Source organism: Saimiri boliviensis, chromosome 21, assembly GCF_048565385.1.
Source record: "Saimiri boliviensis isolate mSaiBol1 chromosome 21, mSaiBol1.pri, whole genome shotgun sequence".
Taxonomy (NCBI): domain Eukaryota; kingdom Metazoa; phylum Chordata; class Mammalia; order Primates; family Cebidae; genus Saimiri; species Saimiri boliviensis.
The window spans coordinates 27333529-27348696 of record NC_133469.1 but is presented as its reverse complement, the minus strand read 5'-3'; the positions used below and the strand labels follow the sequence as shown (position 1 = coordinate 27348696).

The window sequence follows — 15168 nt, the reverse complement described above, 5'->3', positions numbered from 1 at the left end:
AGTAACTGCGACTACAGGCGTTGTACCACCTCAGCTTTCTCCGAGCAGCCTTTTGAAGATTTGTCTCTCCTGTGGCTCTCCTTGGTAGATACACAGTCTAGACTCTGGAATAAATGAATGTGTTAGTGACTGAATGGCAGGGGACAGGCAGCCCCATGCATAAGCCCAGGGTAGGAATGGCTTTCTGGGTGAGAACCATGTGCCCATGGTCCTATGGGATCCTGGCAGGTGTGTCCATGGGCTGTCGGCTGCTGCGCTTTCTTGCTGGACCCAGCACCTACGTGGTTTGCTTGGCATTGGATTCCAGTTGGAAGGGCCAATGCCTCCAGTTCCATTCATCACCAGGCATGGGTGTACGTGGAGACAGCAAAGGACATGGGGGCTCAACTGCAGCCCCATTGCCTGGCAGTGTGCCATGTGCAGGGTGCTGCAGCTCTGCCCCTTGGCTTCCTCCCTCTGTGTGAGGATTCCTTGATTCCCAGAACAAATACCACCCTGCCTGTGCTAGGATTCCTGGAGGCAAATGATTCAGATTGTTTCAGACAGTCCTGGCTGGGCGCGGTGGCTCATGCCTGTAATCTTAGCACTTTGGGAGGCCGAGGTGGGCGATCACTTGAGGTCGGGAGTTCGAGACCAGCCTGACCAACACGGAGAAACCCTATTTCTACTAAAAATACAAAAAAACTAGCTGAGCATGGTGGCACACGCGTATATTCCCTGCTACTTGGGAGGCTGAGGCAGGAGAAACACTTGAACCTGGGAGGCAGAGGTTGCAGTGAGCCGAGATCACGCCACTGCACTCCAGCCTGGGCGACAGAGCAAGACTCTGTCTCAAAACAAAACAGACAGTCCTAAGTGCTGTGAAGAAAATAGGAGAGGGGCCATGCATGGTGGCCCACACATACAGTCCCAGACTACTCAGAAGACTGTCAAGGGAGGATCTTTTGAGGCCAGTCCTGGCAACACAGAGAGGCAACAGAGAGCAGAGGGCTCAGCCACAGGTCTCTTCTCCACCCAAAACACTTGATGTATTGCCTGGGCCTTATAGACACCTTGTCCCTACAAAAAAAAAAAATTAGCTGGACGTGGTAGCACATGCCCGTAGTCCAAGCTACTCAGGAGGCTGAGGTGGAAGGGTCTCTTGAGCCCAGGAGTTCAGGGCTTTAGTGAGTCATGATCATGCCATTACACTCCAGCCTGGGTGACAGAGTGAGATCCTTTCTCCAAACGGAGGAGAAAATGGAGAGAAGGGTGTGGAAAGGGGCTGGTGGGTGGGGAGTTCTCCGGAGCCGGCACTTTGGCTTAGACCAGGATGCTAAGAAGAGGCTGGTCCTGCCGGGCGAGGGGAAGAACATTCTAGCAAGTGGTGGTGTGCAGGGCTCAGAGGCACGGGGCTTTATGAACATGATTGGGGGTTGGGGTGCCCTCATTTCTCTAAAAGGAGGCAGAAGTCCTCCGAAGGGCTGGGCTCCGAGGCAGTGGTGAGCTCTCCATGCAGCTGCCCACCCTGATCCTTGACTTCAAAGCTAAGGGCCAACAGTGAATGGGCAGGTGCACCATGGCCTGCCTGCCCCGTGGGGCACTGAACAGCAGTGAGGGATGACTCCAGCCCCACACTCTAATGGGAGGAGCCTTGCAGGCATACACAGAGGGAATGAAACTGGACCCCAGCGTCCATCCTATTCAGAACAGCCACACCTGCTCGGGGGACCGAAGTCAAGATGGTGCCGCCTCAGCGGAGCAGGTGTAGGTGGGAGATCCTAGGGTGCAGTCTGTTCTCTCTGGCTGGGTGCTGGCTTCCCAGGTGTCCACTTAGGAAAAATCCCTGACTGCACTGGCGGGGCCCGAGCCCTCTGGCTGTGAGTCACGTGCTGCAGGAGTCCTCTGGGGAGTGTGGGAGGAGCTGGCCCAGCACGGCGCTCCCGCCATGTTGGCCCAGGGTGGAGAGCCTCTGTGAATATGCTAGGCAGGGTTTTCTGAGAGGGGCAAGCTCTGTAAAGGGCATAGACTTTGGCTTAAGAGCGGGCTTAGGGATGCCTTAGCTGAGCCCTGCCTGGCCAGTGTAGCCACGTAAGACGGATGGCAGCAGGAATGAAGGGCAGAAAGGAAGGTCCCTGTCAGCATGGGGCACAGTGGGGATGGGATGAAGGTAAGGTGGGACTCGGGTGCTCCTGGGGCCACTTTGGGGCCTCTCGCGGGTGACCATGCTGGCCCCTGAGCCAGAGCCCCTCGTGGCAGACAGGAGGGCTGTGGGGTCAGCTCTGTTTTGGGGGTGAGGAACGGAGGGACAAGGGCTGCCTGCAGTTATCAGCTGGTGGGTCCTGGTGGGCAGGGCACAGCCCAGGTCTGGCAGGCCCTCTACTCTTGCGGCCTCCCTGGGCTGGGGACAGTCCCAAAAGCTCTAACTCGTGTCCTTTGGTTGTTGCCTCAGCTGAACATCCACGTGGGAAACATTTCCCTGGTGGACCAGTTTGAGTGGGACATGTCAGAGAAGGAGAACTCACCGGAGAAGTTTGCCCTGAAGCTCTGCTCAGAGCTGGGGTTGGGCGGGGAGTTTGTCACCACCATCGCATACAGCATCCGGGGACAGCTGAGCTGGCATCAGAAGACCTACGCCTTCAGGTAGGATCATGCACGAGACTCTCCTTCCCTCCCTCATCTCCCCGCAAAACCGTTTTGAGAAAGACTTGTCTGTGTGAGTGGTGACGCCTTCGAGGCTTTCTCAAGCTTCGCAGCACGATCTGGCTGGGGTCTGTGTGTTTGCTGTGTCCTCCATCACCCTGCGTGTCTCACCGGTACTCCGCTGTGCCAGGTAGGGTTCGAAGCGCCTAACACAATAGCTGGCAAAGACTTGGAGCTCTGTCAGGGTAAATCTCAAGTCCTTACCTCCACGGAGCTCTGGGCCCATCCTTGCCATCCACGATTCAGCTATCCTATCCCACACCCTCTCTCTCTGCTCTTGCCTAGACTGTTACTTGGTCAGGATGGCCCCTGCCCAGGGTTCTTCATCTGTTGAACTTGAATTCTATCTTAAACACAAAGACCCGCCCCAGCTCTGGGGAGTCAGGGGTCCCCTAGCAGCTCCTCCCTACTGCAGTGTCTCTGCCTTCGGTCAGTCAGAGAGCATTTGATGAGTACCATGCTGGACTGGACCCCATCCTGGCTGCGCTGGAAGATAGAGACAGGTCACCTTGATCCCTGCCTGTAGCATTCGGGCTGGCTGAGATGGTGGAGGTGCAGACAGAACATTCCAGTTCAGTGTCCTCTGTGCAAGGGATGGGGATGGACCCAGGGGAGGCCCTCCTGTTCCTGGTAGGAGGCAGGACTCAGAGTTAAAAGTGAGGTCAAGGCCCAGTGCGGTGGCTCACACCTGCAATCCCAGCACTTTGGGGAGCTGAGGTGGATCGCCAGAACCCAGGAGTTTAAGACCAGCCTGGGGAACATGGCGAGACCCCATCTCTACAAAAAATACCAGAATGAGCCAGGCATGTTGGCACACCCCTGTAGTGTCAGCTACTCAGGAGGCTGAGGTGGGATCGCCTGAGCTCAGGAGGTCGAGGCTTCGGTGAGCCAAGATCATGCCACTGCACTCCATCCTGGGTAACAGGGCGAGACCCTGTCTCCAAAAAAACAAAACAAAAGCAAAGTTGAGCTCTCCTAGCTCAGCAGGACTCCAGGACTGGGGAGCCCCGTGGTTTCTAACCCTGTCCTCTGTGTTGGGTTGGGGGTGCGGCAAGTATCCCTACATCAAAACAGGATGTTCAGATTTAGTCCGCTCATCAGACTATCATCATCCACATCTGCAGTCACCACTCAGGGATGACAGCTTAAAATGCCACAATGAGGAGCAAATAGGAAGGTCTCTTCTGCAAGGCCGTGACAGTTAATGGAGCTTGTTAGGTTTGTGTCTAACTTGTTTTCCCAGACATCCCAAGAGACAGCTTTCTACGACTTCCCGTAAATCTGAGAAAGGAAGAAGGAATGAGAGCCACCCACGAGGCTCGAGGGCCCTGGGCCTGGGAAACATCTGAGCCCCTGCCTGAGCACCAGCGGTGCTGAGATCCTGTGACCTGCCCCCAGCAGCCCTGCCAATCACATGGTTCTGCTTCACAGATAGGGCAGCCCTGAGAGGAGGCTGGGGGGCTGGTGTCTTATGCCTCTCTGTTCCCTCCGGGTGCCGCCTGGGAGTGCAGCTGTAATGTCCATTCACCCTGCATGGAGCCAAGCCCTATGGCCGGAGAGCCAGTCTCGGGTGGCCTCACTCCACCAGAGTTGACTCTGAGGTCCCGGGAGACAGTGATGTTGCGCACATCGACACTGAGCACCTCCTCCCACAGAGGCCGATCCAGTCAGAACCCTCATTCTGGGCTTCAAGCATCCAGGCCCTGACGGTGCTGACCCTCACCCAGCCCTGCAGGCGCTGACAGTGCCCACAGGGCAGGCTCAGGAGCTGAATTCCCCAGGGCCTCTTGACGGGTCCTCGAAGCATTTTCTTTCAGCCACCGCAGCACCATGCCTCCTGCTCTGAACCGAAGGTGACCTGAGCGCAGATTCCTTGCCAGGCTCCGGGCCCTCTGCAGTTTGCAGAGTAGCTTCAGAGCTTCAGAGCAGGTCCCCTGGGGAGTCCCTGGTGGTGGCGGATCAGGACTTCTAGGCAGATGCCCTCTTTATATTAGTGACCACCTAAAGAATTACAGTTGTGGCACTTGGGGACATCACAGACCCTGCCCCCTTCTGTCTCTTATGCTGAGTGTGCAGGTTTCAAATCTTTGAGGTTAAAGGCAAGGCCACCGTGCTGAGACCAGGGGAGCACACGTCCCCATCACAGCAGCCAGGTGGGAGGGGTCTGGGGACCTGGGAAGTGTCCTGAGTGACCTCTTAGCATTAGGAGGGCTGCGTGTGTCTTCCCACCCCCCACACTAGAAGACAGCCGCAAGGATAGGACATGACCTTAGGGATGCGCTGGCTCATCCCCAACTCCAACCCACGTTCCCCCACTGCACCACCCCACCCCATGGGATCTTAGGAGGGACTTTTTTTTTTAACTCTGTCCCCAGGGAGACCAGTGTCAGTCCTGCCTGGGGAAATGATCGGCCACTCAGTCCCCAGGGCCAGGGGCCAGTCAGCCCACAGAGAGCTCGACCAGGAGTCCTGGCCTGGTCTCTGTGCCACGCACAAAGCTTGGCAGCGGCTGTGTCACATGACTTCCCAAGAAGGGTTTTCAGCTATAGGCTTAGGTCACCCATGATGGAAGCACTCTTGATTACCCAAGAGCCAGTGCCTCCATCTCTCCCAGCCAGAGCCCAGTGCCTGGCTGCCGTACCCTCCTCTGCAATGGGGATGTTGGATCCACAGTACAGTGGCGAGCTGCTGGCCATGGGACATGTGTGCTCAAGGCCACTATGCCCACATGTCAGGGGAACCAGGGGAGAGAATAGGCTGCTCCCTTGGGCAGTGGGACAGACAGGAGACAAGCATGAAGGGGAAACAAGGGCGTGTGACAAACGACTCAGAAGCCCGAGGCTCCTAGAGGACAGACTGGGACCAGAGTGACACAGACGTCCCAGAGCAAGTGGAATGGGATGGCGGGCCAGTGACAGGAGGAAGACAGGGCTTACGGGGAAGGAGGCTGGGCTAGGCAGAGCCTCTGAGGAGAGCTGATCCTGTAAAGTTACTGGCACCTCCCCTGGGCCAACCCTGTGTTCCTGGCCAGCAACGAGAGGAGACAGTGCCCTGTCTGGCAGAGGAGACAGGTTCATGTGCATGGCCATCAGTGTGCCTTCGCCACAGAAAGCATTGGAGGCTGTGGGCATGAGGAAGGGCAATGGGGGGCATAGAACCTGGGGTGAGGGTAGCCAGGGCAGGTGCTGACGGGGGACTGCAGCGAATAGGAGGGACCCAGAGGAGGCCAGGGACAGGCAGGTGCTCGAGAAGGAAGGTGGGGCCTGCCCGTTTCTGCATGGCCTGTGGATCAGGCAGGGCGTCTGCCTCGGGGGGCTCTGCACACCAGCAGCCCTACACGTACAGGGTGGGGATGAAGAGAGACTAAGGGTCAGGGAGCTTGGCAGCTGGGCCTTTGTGAGGGACAGACAGGCAGTGTCCCTCTGATGGCACAGCGTCAGGAATTTGGAGGATGCCAGGGATACATTGGGCTGATTAAGTATGAACCTCAGAGGTTCCTCTGTAAGCTCTGCCCGCCAGCCCTGGCCTGATGCCAGGTTTTATTTATTTTTTAACAGCTTTATTGCAATATAATTAATAAACCATACAATTCACATATGTAAAGTATATAGTTCAGCAGTTTCTGATATAGTCACAGAGCTGTGTAAGTATCACCACTGTCAATATTAGGACTTTTTCATCACCTCAAAAGGACGCTCCATGCCACCTCTCAGCCCGAAGCATTCACTCATCCACTTTCTGTCTGTAGATTTGCCTCTTCTGGGTACTTCATAGAAATGGAACCTAATATGTGGTCTTTTTTTTTTTTTTTTTTTTTTTTTTTTTTTGAGACAGAGTCTCCCTTTGTCACCCAGGGTGAAATGCAGTGGCACAATCTTAGCTCACTGCAACCTACGCCTCCTGGGTTCAAGTGATTCTCCTGCTTCAGCCTCCCAAGTAGCAGGGACTACAGGCATCCACCACCAAGCCCAGCTAATTTTTCTAATAGAGATGGGGTTTCACCATATTGGCCAGGCTGGTCTCGAACTTCGGACCTTGTGATCCACTCACCTTGGCCTCCCAAAGTACTGGTATCACAGGTGTGAGCCACCATGCCTGGCTGGATTTGCATTTTTCTGATGACTGATGATATTGGGCATCTTTGCATATATTTCTGGCTGTTTATCTTTGGAGCAAGTGCTTTGTCAGTGTCTTAATTGGGTTGTCTTTTTATTGTTGAGTTGTAACTGTTCTTTATATATTCAAGCTACAGGTCCCTCATCAGATATATGATTTGCAGATATTTTCTCCTATTTGGGGGATTGCCTTTTCACTTTCTTGATAGTGCCCTTGGAAGCACAAAAGTTTTCATTTTAATGCAGTCCAAGTTTTTTTTTTAGTTTGTCGCTAGTGCTTTTGGTTTCGTATCTAAGAATCCATTGTCAATCCAGAGTCATGTTGTCCCAGCACCATGTTGAAAACTGCTCTTTCTCCATTGAGTGGACTTGGCACCCTTGTAGAAATCAGTTGAGGCTCCTGGTAGCCTCGGAGGTGTTGATTGCAAACATAAGACGACACCAAGTTTTGGCATCTCCCCTTTCTGGTTGAATGGCTGTGGGCAGATCTCACTTTCAAAGTGAGATCACATTGACGGTAAACATCGCCGGGTGTGGTGATTCAAGCCTGCAATCCCAGCACTTTGGGAGACGGGAGGATCACGAGGTCAGGAGACAGAGACCAGTCTGGCCATAGTGAAACCCCATCTCTACTAAAATAAAAAAAAATTAGCCAGGTGTGGTGGCACGCGCCTGTAGTCTCAGTTACTCAGGAGGCTGAGGCAGGGGAACACTTGATCCTGGGAGACGGAGGTTGCAGTGAGCTGAGATCGCACCACTGCACTCTAGCCTGGTGACGGAGCAAGACTCCATCTCAAAAAAAAAAAAAAGAAAGAAAGAAAAAAGAAAGTAAACTTCAAGATACTCAACTGGCATCAGTCCTGGCTTCCTCTGTCACCTCAGACATGACCATGCCCTGCCTGGGTATCTTTGTCCACACCTGGACACTTTGGGTGGTAGGAAGGTCTAGAGTCCCTGGTGGCCTTGAAGCCCATGAATCAGAATTCGCTGGGAGGAGTGGGGAGCAGGAGCAGGGTGGCTCCCAGAGCCCCCAACACCCTTTGGAACTCAGGGCGGCATCTCCCTGCCCACATGTCCCCAAAACCCAAGGCAGGCTAGTCCTGGCTCCAGGCCCATTCTTACATGGTTGGTTCGAACAGTTCTTATTTTAGAACAAACCCACTGGAGTGGAATCTTCCTGGAGCCAAGGGGAGGTAAACAAAGGGGCCTCTGGGACTCACTCGCCAGCTCTTGTTTAAGTTAAGAGGAAAACATGTTTTGCTTCCCTCGGTGTGGGGCTTGGTGCCTTTCATGTCTGCCTTCCAAGGAAGGCTGCTGGGAGCCCCCACAGTGAGGGATGAGGTTTGGGGTTTGAGGCTGCAGCAGTCCCTAGCTTGCTAAACCACCCGGTGCTGGCTGAGGAACAGCTGTCAGGAGCTGCTGACGATGGGTCAGCCCCGGAGGGCCACAGGGGTGGGGTGCCAGCACTGCCTCTGGCCCTGGCCTCTGCATCACCAGCATGAGCTCGAGCTTCTGGGCCTCATGGGCCTGGAACTGGTGTTCTGAGCTTCAGCTGTGAGGGTCAGGCCTGCTGCAGGGAGAGCCAGCCACAGCCAGTGCCCTGCGTGCTTACAGTCCCTGAGACGCCAGGCTGAGGAGAGCAGCACTGAGCCTGGAAAGGGCTTGAGGCTACTGGTGCTGGGTGTGTGTGCACTGGTGTGGGTGTGGGGAGTCGGGGCTGTGCAGGCTGACCTCTGCAGCTGACCGGTCCCACAACCTCGAGCACCAGCTACAGGGAGTCTGTGAGAAGGTCCCTGACCCCTAGAAAGCTCCCTCAATGGATGTGTGTTGACTGCTTTAGTAACATCCTTCAACAGCCTTTCACAGCAGTAAATGTTTCCATATTCCAGATGAGGTCTGCAGGGACCTGTCCTCTCATTCTGTCAGTGTCTGCCTGGCACCTCCCCTGAGCCCAGCCTGCCCTTGCTCCTCTGAGCTCACGGTGTTTTGCAGGGCCGCAGGCTGAGGGAGAGCAGGGTGACCTTCTCCCAGGGAACTGAGCCTACAGAGAGCCAAGTGAGGTACCCAAGTGGAGGAGAAAGGCAAGGGCCACGTGAGGGGAGGGGAAGCAGGAGAGTCGTGCTTAGGACCTCAACGCTGAGGCTTTCTGCCAGGCCGGGGGTTTGGTGTCACTCAACCAGGAAACACTGTCAGCAGCCAAAGCTGTTCTCTCTCAGGTGGGAGTGACAGGAGCCAGCGCACGTGGGAAGCACATGGGCCCTGTGGCACCCACAGCTGTGGTCTCCTTAGCATCCTGTCACACTGACTTGCAAATCAAGGCCCAGAGAGATGACAGCCAGCCCCCCTCCTCCAGCGCTCCTGCGCCCACCCCATGTCTGTGTAGCCTCTGCCCATGCTGCCCCCTTCCTCCACTGTGTCCTCTTGGCAAGAGGAGGGTACCTGGGGGCAGAGTTGGGTGGTCTTTGTGAGAGCCAGGGCGGAGTGTGGTCCAGGGATATGGCTTCAGTCCAGCTCCCTGCCAGCCAGCTGTCTGACCCTAGGCACACAGCAGCCTCTCAGGGGGTTGGTTTGGTCGGGAGGTGGGCTGAGGTGTGAGTGTGTGGAACAAGCAGGAGCAGGCTGTGCAGTGGCCTCAGCAGTGGGGCACTGGGGACTTCGGGGAGGCTCTTTGGCTCCCATTTGCCATCCATCCCTTTTCCCTAATCAGTGGGCCCTAGCTCTGGACACTGGGTGGAGCAGACAGTCCTCCTGACCGAGGCCCAGGGGCATCAGTGTGGCCCAGCCTGTGCTGTCCTGTCAAGGAGGACTGCCACAGCCAGTGGCCCCTCCCCCATCTCAGAGACGGAGAGATGCTGGGCACAGAGGGCCTCCTGAAAGTTCACTTTGAAGGGAAGCCCATGATGTCACCGTGGCAGCACTGTTCTGGGGACGGCCTGGCACCTCCGGCAGCTCCCTTGAGGTTCAGGTGACAGGAGCATTCCTGGGTGCCAGCAGTGCTGCTGGGAGAAGCAGGGCACAGACAGGCGCCAGAGTCCCCTGGCCAGAGCTTTCTGAGGACCCTTCATCTATAGCTGGAAAAGTGACTCCTCTCACTGCCTCCCCTCCCTGTAGTGAGAACCCTCTGCCCACGGTGGAGATTGCCATCCGGAACACGGGCGATGCAGACCAGTGGTGCCCGCTGCTGGAGACTCTGACAGATGCTGAGATGGAGAAGAAGATCCGCGACCAGGACAGGAACACGAGGTACCCCTGGCGCTGTGGTCCGGCTCTGCCCATAGTCACCTGGCTTTCCCGGCAGGGACAGGGCCATTGCCTTTCCCAGTCTCCCATGGTCTCTGGAAGAGTGGGTACCTCTAGTGTTGCTAGAGGCAGGCAGGCTCCTGGGTGATGAGGCCCCATCCAGGCCCCAGGGTATGTTTCCCTGAAGGGAATAAACGCAATTCCTCAGGCTGGATCTGACCACAGCCCAGATGCAGGCTTCAGGGTCCCTGGAGTGATGGGCAGGGTCAGAGCAGCAGACAGGTGAGGCTGAGAGAAGGCCGGGTCCAACCCTGCTGGGGGCCCACATCCTGCCTCTGTGCCCACCCCCACACACCTGGCTGCCCTGGGGAGCCTTAGGAAGGGCAGTGTCCGGCTGGAAGCTGGCCCTGCTGACTGCCCTCCCCAACTCCTTCTCCAGGCGGATGAGGCGTCTCGCCAACACGGCCCCGGCCTGGTAACCAGCCCGTCAGCACGTGGCTCCCACCGAGCATCTCAGAAGACCGGGCCACCTCTCCTCCATCTTCTGGCAAGGACAGAGGCGAGGGGACAGCCCAGCACCATCCTGAGGATTGGGGCGGGGGTGGAGTGGGGGCTTCCAGGTGGCCTTCTCCGGCACACATTCCATTTGCTGAGCCCCAGTCCTGTCCCCCAACCCGTCCCCAGTCTCTGGGGTCAGGAAGAAACGTGATTTTGGGTTGTGTTTTGTTTTTGTATAGGAGCCCCAGGCAGGGCTAGTTACAGTTTTTAAATAAAAGTCAACAGGTCATGTTCAATTTCTTCAAAGTTTTAGCATAAAAATAATGAGAGCCAGGAGCGGGGCTGGGGCCTGGAGGGACAAAGGTGGCATGTGAACAGGCTGGCAGGCAGGCCTCACTCTCCTCTGCCTCAGATTCCCAGGTAGGGGGTGGTGGTGAATGGGGCTCCTGGTAGCACCTCAGTCGTCTCAGCCTGTTCTTCCAGACCCAGAGAGCTGAGAAGAGTGGCTGTGGGGCTCCCTGCCTTTCAGCAACAGCCCTGCTCCCCTTGCTTGGCCTCAGGAAGGAGCCGTGAGCTCTTCTGCTGTGTCCAGATGATCAGGCTGCTGCCAGCTGGGGCCTTGCTGTTCTGGAGTCCCCCGGTGGAAGGCCTGGTCCTTTGTGGGCACTGCTGGGCTGTCGCCAGCCTGGGTGCAGGAGGGCTGTTCCAGCTCCAGTGGTGCCCATAGCAAGATCAACTGGGGCCCTTTCCCCACCCCAGCAGGCGCTATGGCCTGGTGTCAGCTCTGTCTACAAGGAGTTCGTGTCCCCTCTGTTCTCATCTGTAATATGGAGGTGTCCCCATTCTTTAAAATGGACGTAAGATCTAGGAGGGCAGCAGACTGGCTCGAAGCCCCAGCCTTACTGAAGAGAATGGGCACAGACCCCAGCACAGGCCGCCTCAGCTGTTGGCAGGTCCCCTGTTGCCAGGGCAGGGCTAGGGTCAGAGACTGCTGTGCTCCCTGGAAGTGGGGTAGGGCTCGATGTGGGGCAGAAACAGAGCTCCGATTAGGGATTGGGGTTCTTGGTCACTGGGGTGTAGGTGAGATGGGGGCTCCTTTGAGCAAGCCTTAGCATGGGACTCTTCCCAGGGAGTTTGCACTCAGGGCCTCTGCCTTCCATCAAAGAATGGAACTCCCAAGAGGCCCCAGCAAGGGACAGCTGGGCCTTCCTGGAAGGCCCTTGAACAAAGGGGTATCTTCCATGGACAGGAACAGGTTTCATTGCTGAGGTATTTATTCTTTTCGTCCATGGGGCAGGAACCTTGTTAATGAAAGGGTGAAGCAGCCCTGTGTCCCCACAACTGGTGGGATGGAAGGAACCTTGGTGGCTTCAGCCCACAGGTCAGGCAGGCCCACCTGGCTGGGAGGTGCCTGGGAGGCTGGGCCCTCACCCCTGACCGCCACCTCACACCGCCACAGAGTCAGCTGCTGCTCCACAAGGTCTGGCTACAACATGAAGGGCAGACTCAACAGAACAGTGTTGTTACCACAAAAATGATGACCTGTAGCTGGAGGAGCCCCCATGCCACTGAGCATCCAGACACAAACCATACGGACAGGCCTAGAGTAACAGGGAAGCTGCCAGGTCAGAAGAGAAAAGTGAGCTGCAGGGTTTGGATAAGGCTCCCACGGGTCCTCAGCTAAAAAGGGCAGGAACAGAACCTTCCAGAAGTCCCTGCCTCACCCAGTCTCAAGACTCTGCTAAGGTGCAAAGGTCAAGGCTCTGGGGTCATAGAAGGGGCAGAAGACCCAGTCCTGGCCCTCCTCTGCACCTGACTCTGGGGCCTTGGTGTTACCAGATGAAAAATGAGGCATAGGCCCACCTGTCAGGTGGCTGATGAGGGACAGGAGAGGCTAGATCAGCATCAGCCTGAAGGCACCATGGGCAGGGACACCTGTAGGCTGGCTCGGCACAACCTAGGAGAGGCCTGTCCTGGCCCTGGCAGCCAAAATCTGGTGAACTTGCCCACTGACCGGCAGGGAACAGAGGCCTGTGGTGGGCAGGACTTGCCCAAGGCCCTGGTTGGGCCAGAAGGAGAACCATGAGCCCGTCACCTGTGAGCTCAAAGCTCTGCCGGGCAACCATGGGTACTCCTATCCCACCACCTACAGTTGGGCTGAGAGGCCACACTGAGTGAGGACGGGGAGGCATAGTAGGATGTGGCCGGGCGAGGTGGGGAACCAGTGCCATGAGCCAAGAGGCTGCAGGTCATTCTGTTTATTCGGGTGGGTCCTTGAATGGGCCCAGCCTTTAGGGTGGGTTTTCTGCCCCAAGTAGGGGTCACAGGTAGGATAGAAGCTGCCAGAAGTCTCTTAGGCCTGGCCCTGGGTGGGGTCACTGCTGTGGGGGTGGCAGGTGGGGTCCCGGCTGTTCCTCAGGGAGGGGCAGGTAATTGGGGTCTTCCGCAGGGGCATCCAGGAGCAGCTTTCTGTGGGGAGGAGCCTATGCTGAGCAGAGGCCAGCAGAGGTCCCCATGGGTGGGGGAGCCATCTGAGGGCGGGGAGAGGGAGGGAGGGCTCTCAACACTCACAGGAAACCAGGGGTCAGCAGGAGCCTCTTGCCTCCAGGCTGGTTGGGGAAGACATCCTCCAGGAAGTAGTAGATGTGGCCCACGGCAATCCCTGTGAGACAGCCATGGACTGTGGGGTCACGCTCCACAGCCCAGAGTCCTAGACGAGCAGAGCCTGCCCTGGGCCCCCATCCACAGCCTGGAGGCCCTGTCAGGCCCATAGGCCCTGCAGACCCCAGAGCATGAATGCCCCAAAGTCTTGCAGAGTGCCAGCCCAGGGCCGGCCAGGGTTGGCCCTGAAGGACAAGCTTAAAGGGCCCAGAAACAGTCAGGACCCAGGGGAGGGAGGGCTCGAGAATGGTGGCGGAGTGGGAGCCACGGGGCAGGAGCCGTGACCCGCCCATCCCCACCCCCATCAGGACCAGGCAGTCTTCAGCAGGTCAGCCCTGAAGATGCAAATCCTGTGGGCTGTTTGAAGAGCACAGCAGCTGCGAGGGCAAGAAGATGGGGCAGGGAGGCAGATGCGAGGTTCAGCTGTGAGGAGAGGTCCAGCACAGATGGGAGAGGACCCCAGGGCATAAGCAGTGTGTCCTGAGGGGAGTGGCCAGCCTGGGGCGCACTGGATGTACAGGGAGGCTCACCCAGCAGGTCCACGAGGATGGAGTTGCCCAGCAGCAGCGAGAAGCCCATGAGTGCCCAAGGCAGGAACGGTGCCTGGAAAGTGACCAGGCCAAAGAAGTTGACCCTCACCCGAGGGCTGCGGCGGCTCCACACGTACACCAGCATGGCCACGAGGGCCTGGCCCAGGAAGAACAGGCTACCCAGGAGTCCCAGCAGCTGGGCCAGAGTCAAGGTGCTCCAGTGCAGGCCTCAGCCCATGCCCAGGGTCCCCTCTGATTTCCTAAGCCTCTGGAATTCCTTCCTCATTGCCCCTATGTGCCATTCCGTCATCAAGACGAGCCTGCCCAATAAAGGCGACACTCTGCAGGCTTCAGGTCCCACGGGATCTGCCCTGCACACCTACAGCCTCATCCTAGGGCCCAACCACTGCCTGTCCCTGCCCCAGTTTCTCCGGCTGCTCACATTCAGAGCTCAGCCAGTGGCTGTCACCCCACCTGGCTCGTCTGTGCATCGCCTTGTATTTTGCATACAGCACTGAAGATCTAGCCCTGGCTCCCGCAGCTGAGCACACCGTGGACCCTGAACACATACTGAGCTGGAGAGAGAAACTCTGTCCCTGGCATGGCTGTTCATGTCAGGCCCCAGGACCCACACAGGCCGAAACCTCGAGGCTCCAGAGCCCGCGGGAAGGATACGGTCATAAGGACCCCTCCGAAGAGAAACATGAAGACAAAGTCGGCCGTGCGGCCACGGAAGGAGCCCTCTTCCAGCATGCGGCAGTAGCGGAACCTACGACGTCAGTATAGGAAGTGCCACCAGGTGGGGCCTCAGTTTCCCCGCCCCGGCCTCTCCCAGCCCGGCGGGCCTGCCCTCCACCCAGCCCGTGTCCGCGGGGCGCAGGATACACGAAGAGCATGTTGAAGAAGAAGCTGAATCCCAGGGGCCCGAAGAAGAGGAAGTTGGTCACGAGCCTCCAAACCTGCGGGGGACGGGCGGTCAGGTGCGGGGTGGGCGGGCTGAGTCCGCAGGTGCGCGGCGCGGGGCGGCCTCACCTGGAACTTCCGAAACACGAGGTGCGGGTTGAAGTAGAGTTGGAAGGGGCTGAGGAGCTCCAGTTGCTGTGGAACCAGGGGCCGGTCATGAGCTGCCCGGGAGCCACGCTGTAACCATGGCGACCCTCACCCCCCACCAGAGGCTGTAACTAGGGCGCCGTCCGGTCCGCCCGGCCCGCTTACCACCGCAGCGGTGGTGAGGACGCAGGCTGCGGTGTAGGCCCGCGTCACCGCCGGCACCTGCAGGAACTCGGCCGCCAGTCCCTGCCACGCCATTGAACCTTCTCAAGCACGCGTGGTCTGGCCGGCAACCCGCTCTTTAACCCGCCTCCCGGCCCCGCCTTCGGCCAATCCGCGTCCAAGACGCTGCGCGCCCCAGTCTGAAAAGAGAGCCCTTGAGCCAATGGAAG

At 57.6% G+C, this 15168-nt stretch overlaps 2 protein-coding genes across 6 annotated transcripts in view; one reads left to right on the top strand and one right to left on the bottom strand.

Annotated features, from left to right (window-relative positions):
* The window catches only part of SMARCB1 (SWI/SNF related BAF chromatin remodeling complex subunit B1), a 40063-nt gene extending 29232 nt beyond the window's left edge, over positions 1-10831 (top strand). For all 4 annotated transcript variants that reach the window (XM_039462345.2, XM_010349221.3, XM_039462344.2 and 1 more), the window contains exons 7-9: positions 2432-2622; positions 9909-10040; positions 10477-10831. In XM_039462345.2, the coding sequence (XP_039318279.1) occupies positions 2432-2622; positions 9909-10040; positions 10477-10516 (363 nt within the window). In that variant the 3' untranslated portion in view covers positions 10517-10831. The remainder of the gene's footprint in view (positions 1-2431; positions 2623-9908; positions 10041-10476) is intronic.
* A 19-nt stretch (positions 10832-10850) lies between these two features.
* Positions 10851-15168, bottom strand: DERL3 (derlin 3). Of its 2 annotated transcripts, none has more exons than XM_074391111.1 (7): positions 14942-15168; positions 14759-14824; positions 14612-14685; positions 14402-14495; positions 13727-13922; positions 13107-13197; positions 10851-11184 (listed from the first exon to the last, which is right to left on the bottom strand). In XM_074391111.1, exons 1-7 carry the CDS (start codon positions 15032-15034, stop codon positions 11061-11063), a joined length of 738 nt encoding a protein of 245 aa, XP_074247212.1. In that variant the 5' UTR covers positions 15035-15168; the 3' UTR covers positions 10851-11060. The 2 variants fall into 2 exon arrangements, with proteins under 2 accessions (XP_074247212.1, XP_003938571.1); XM_003938522.3 differs by having other exon boundaries at positions 11077-13004; positions 14942-15160.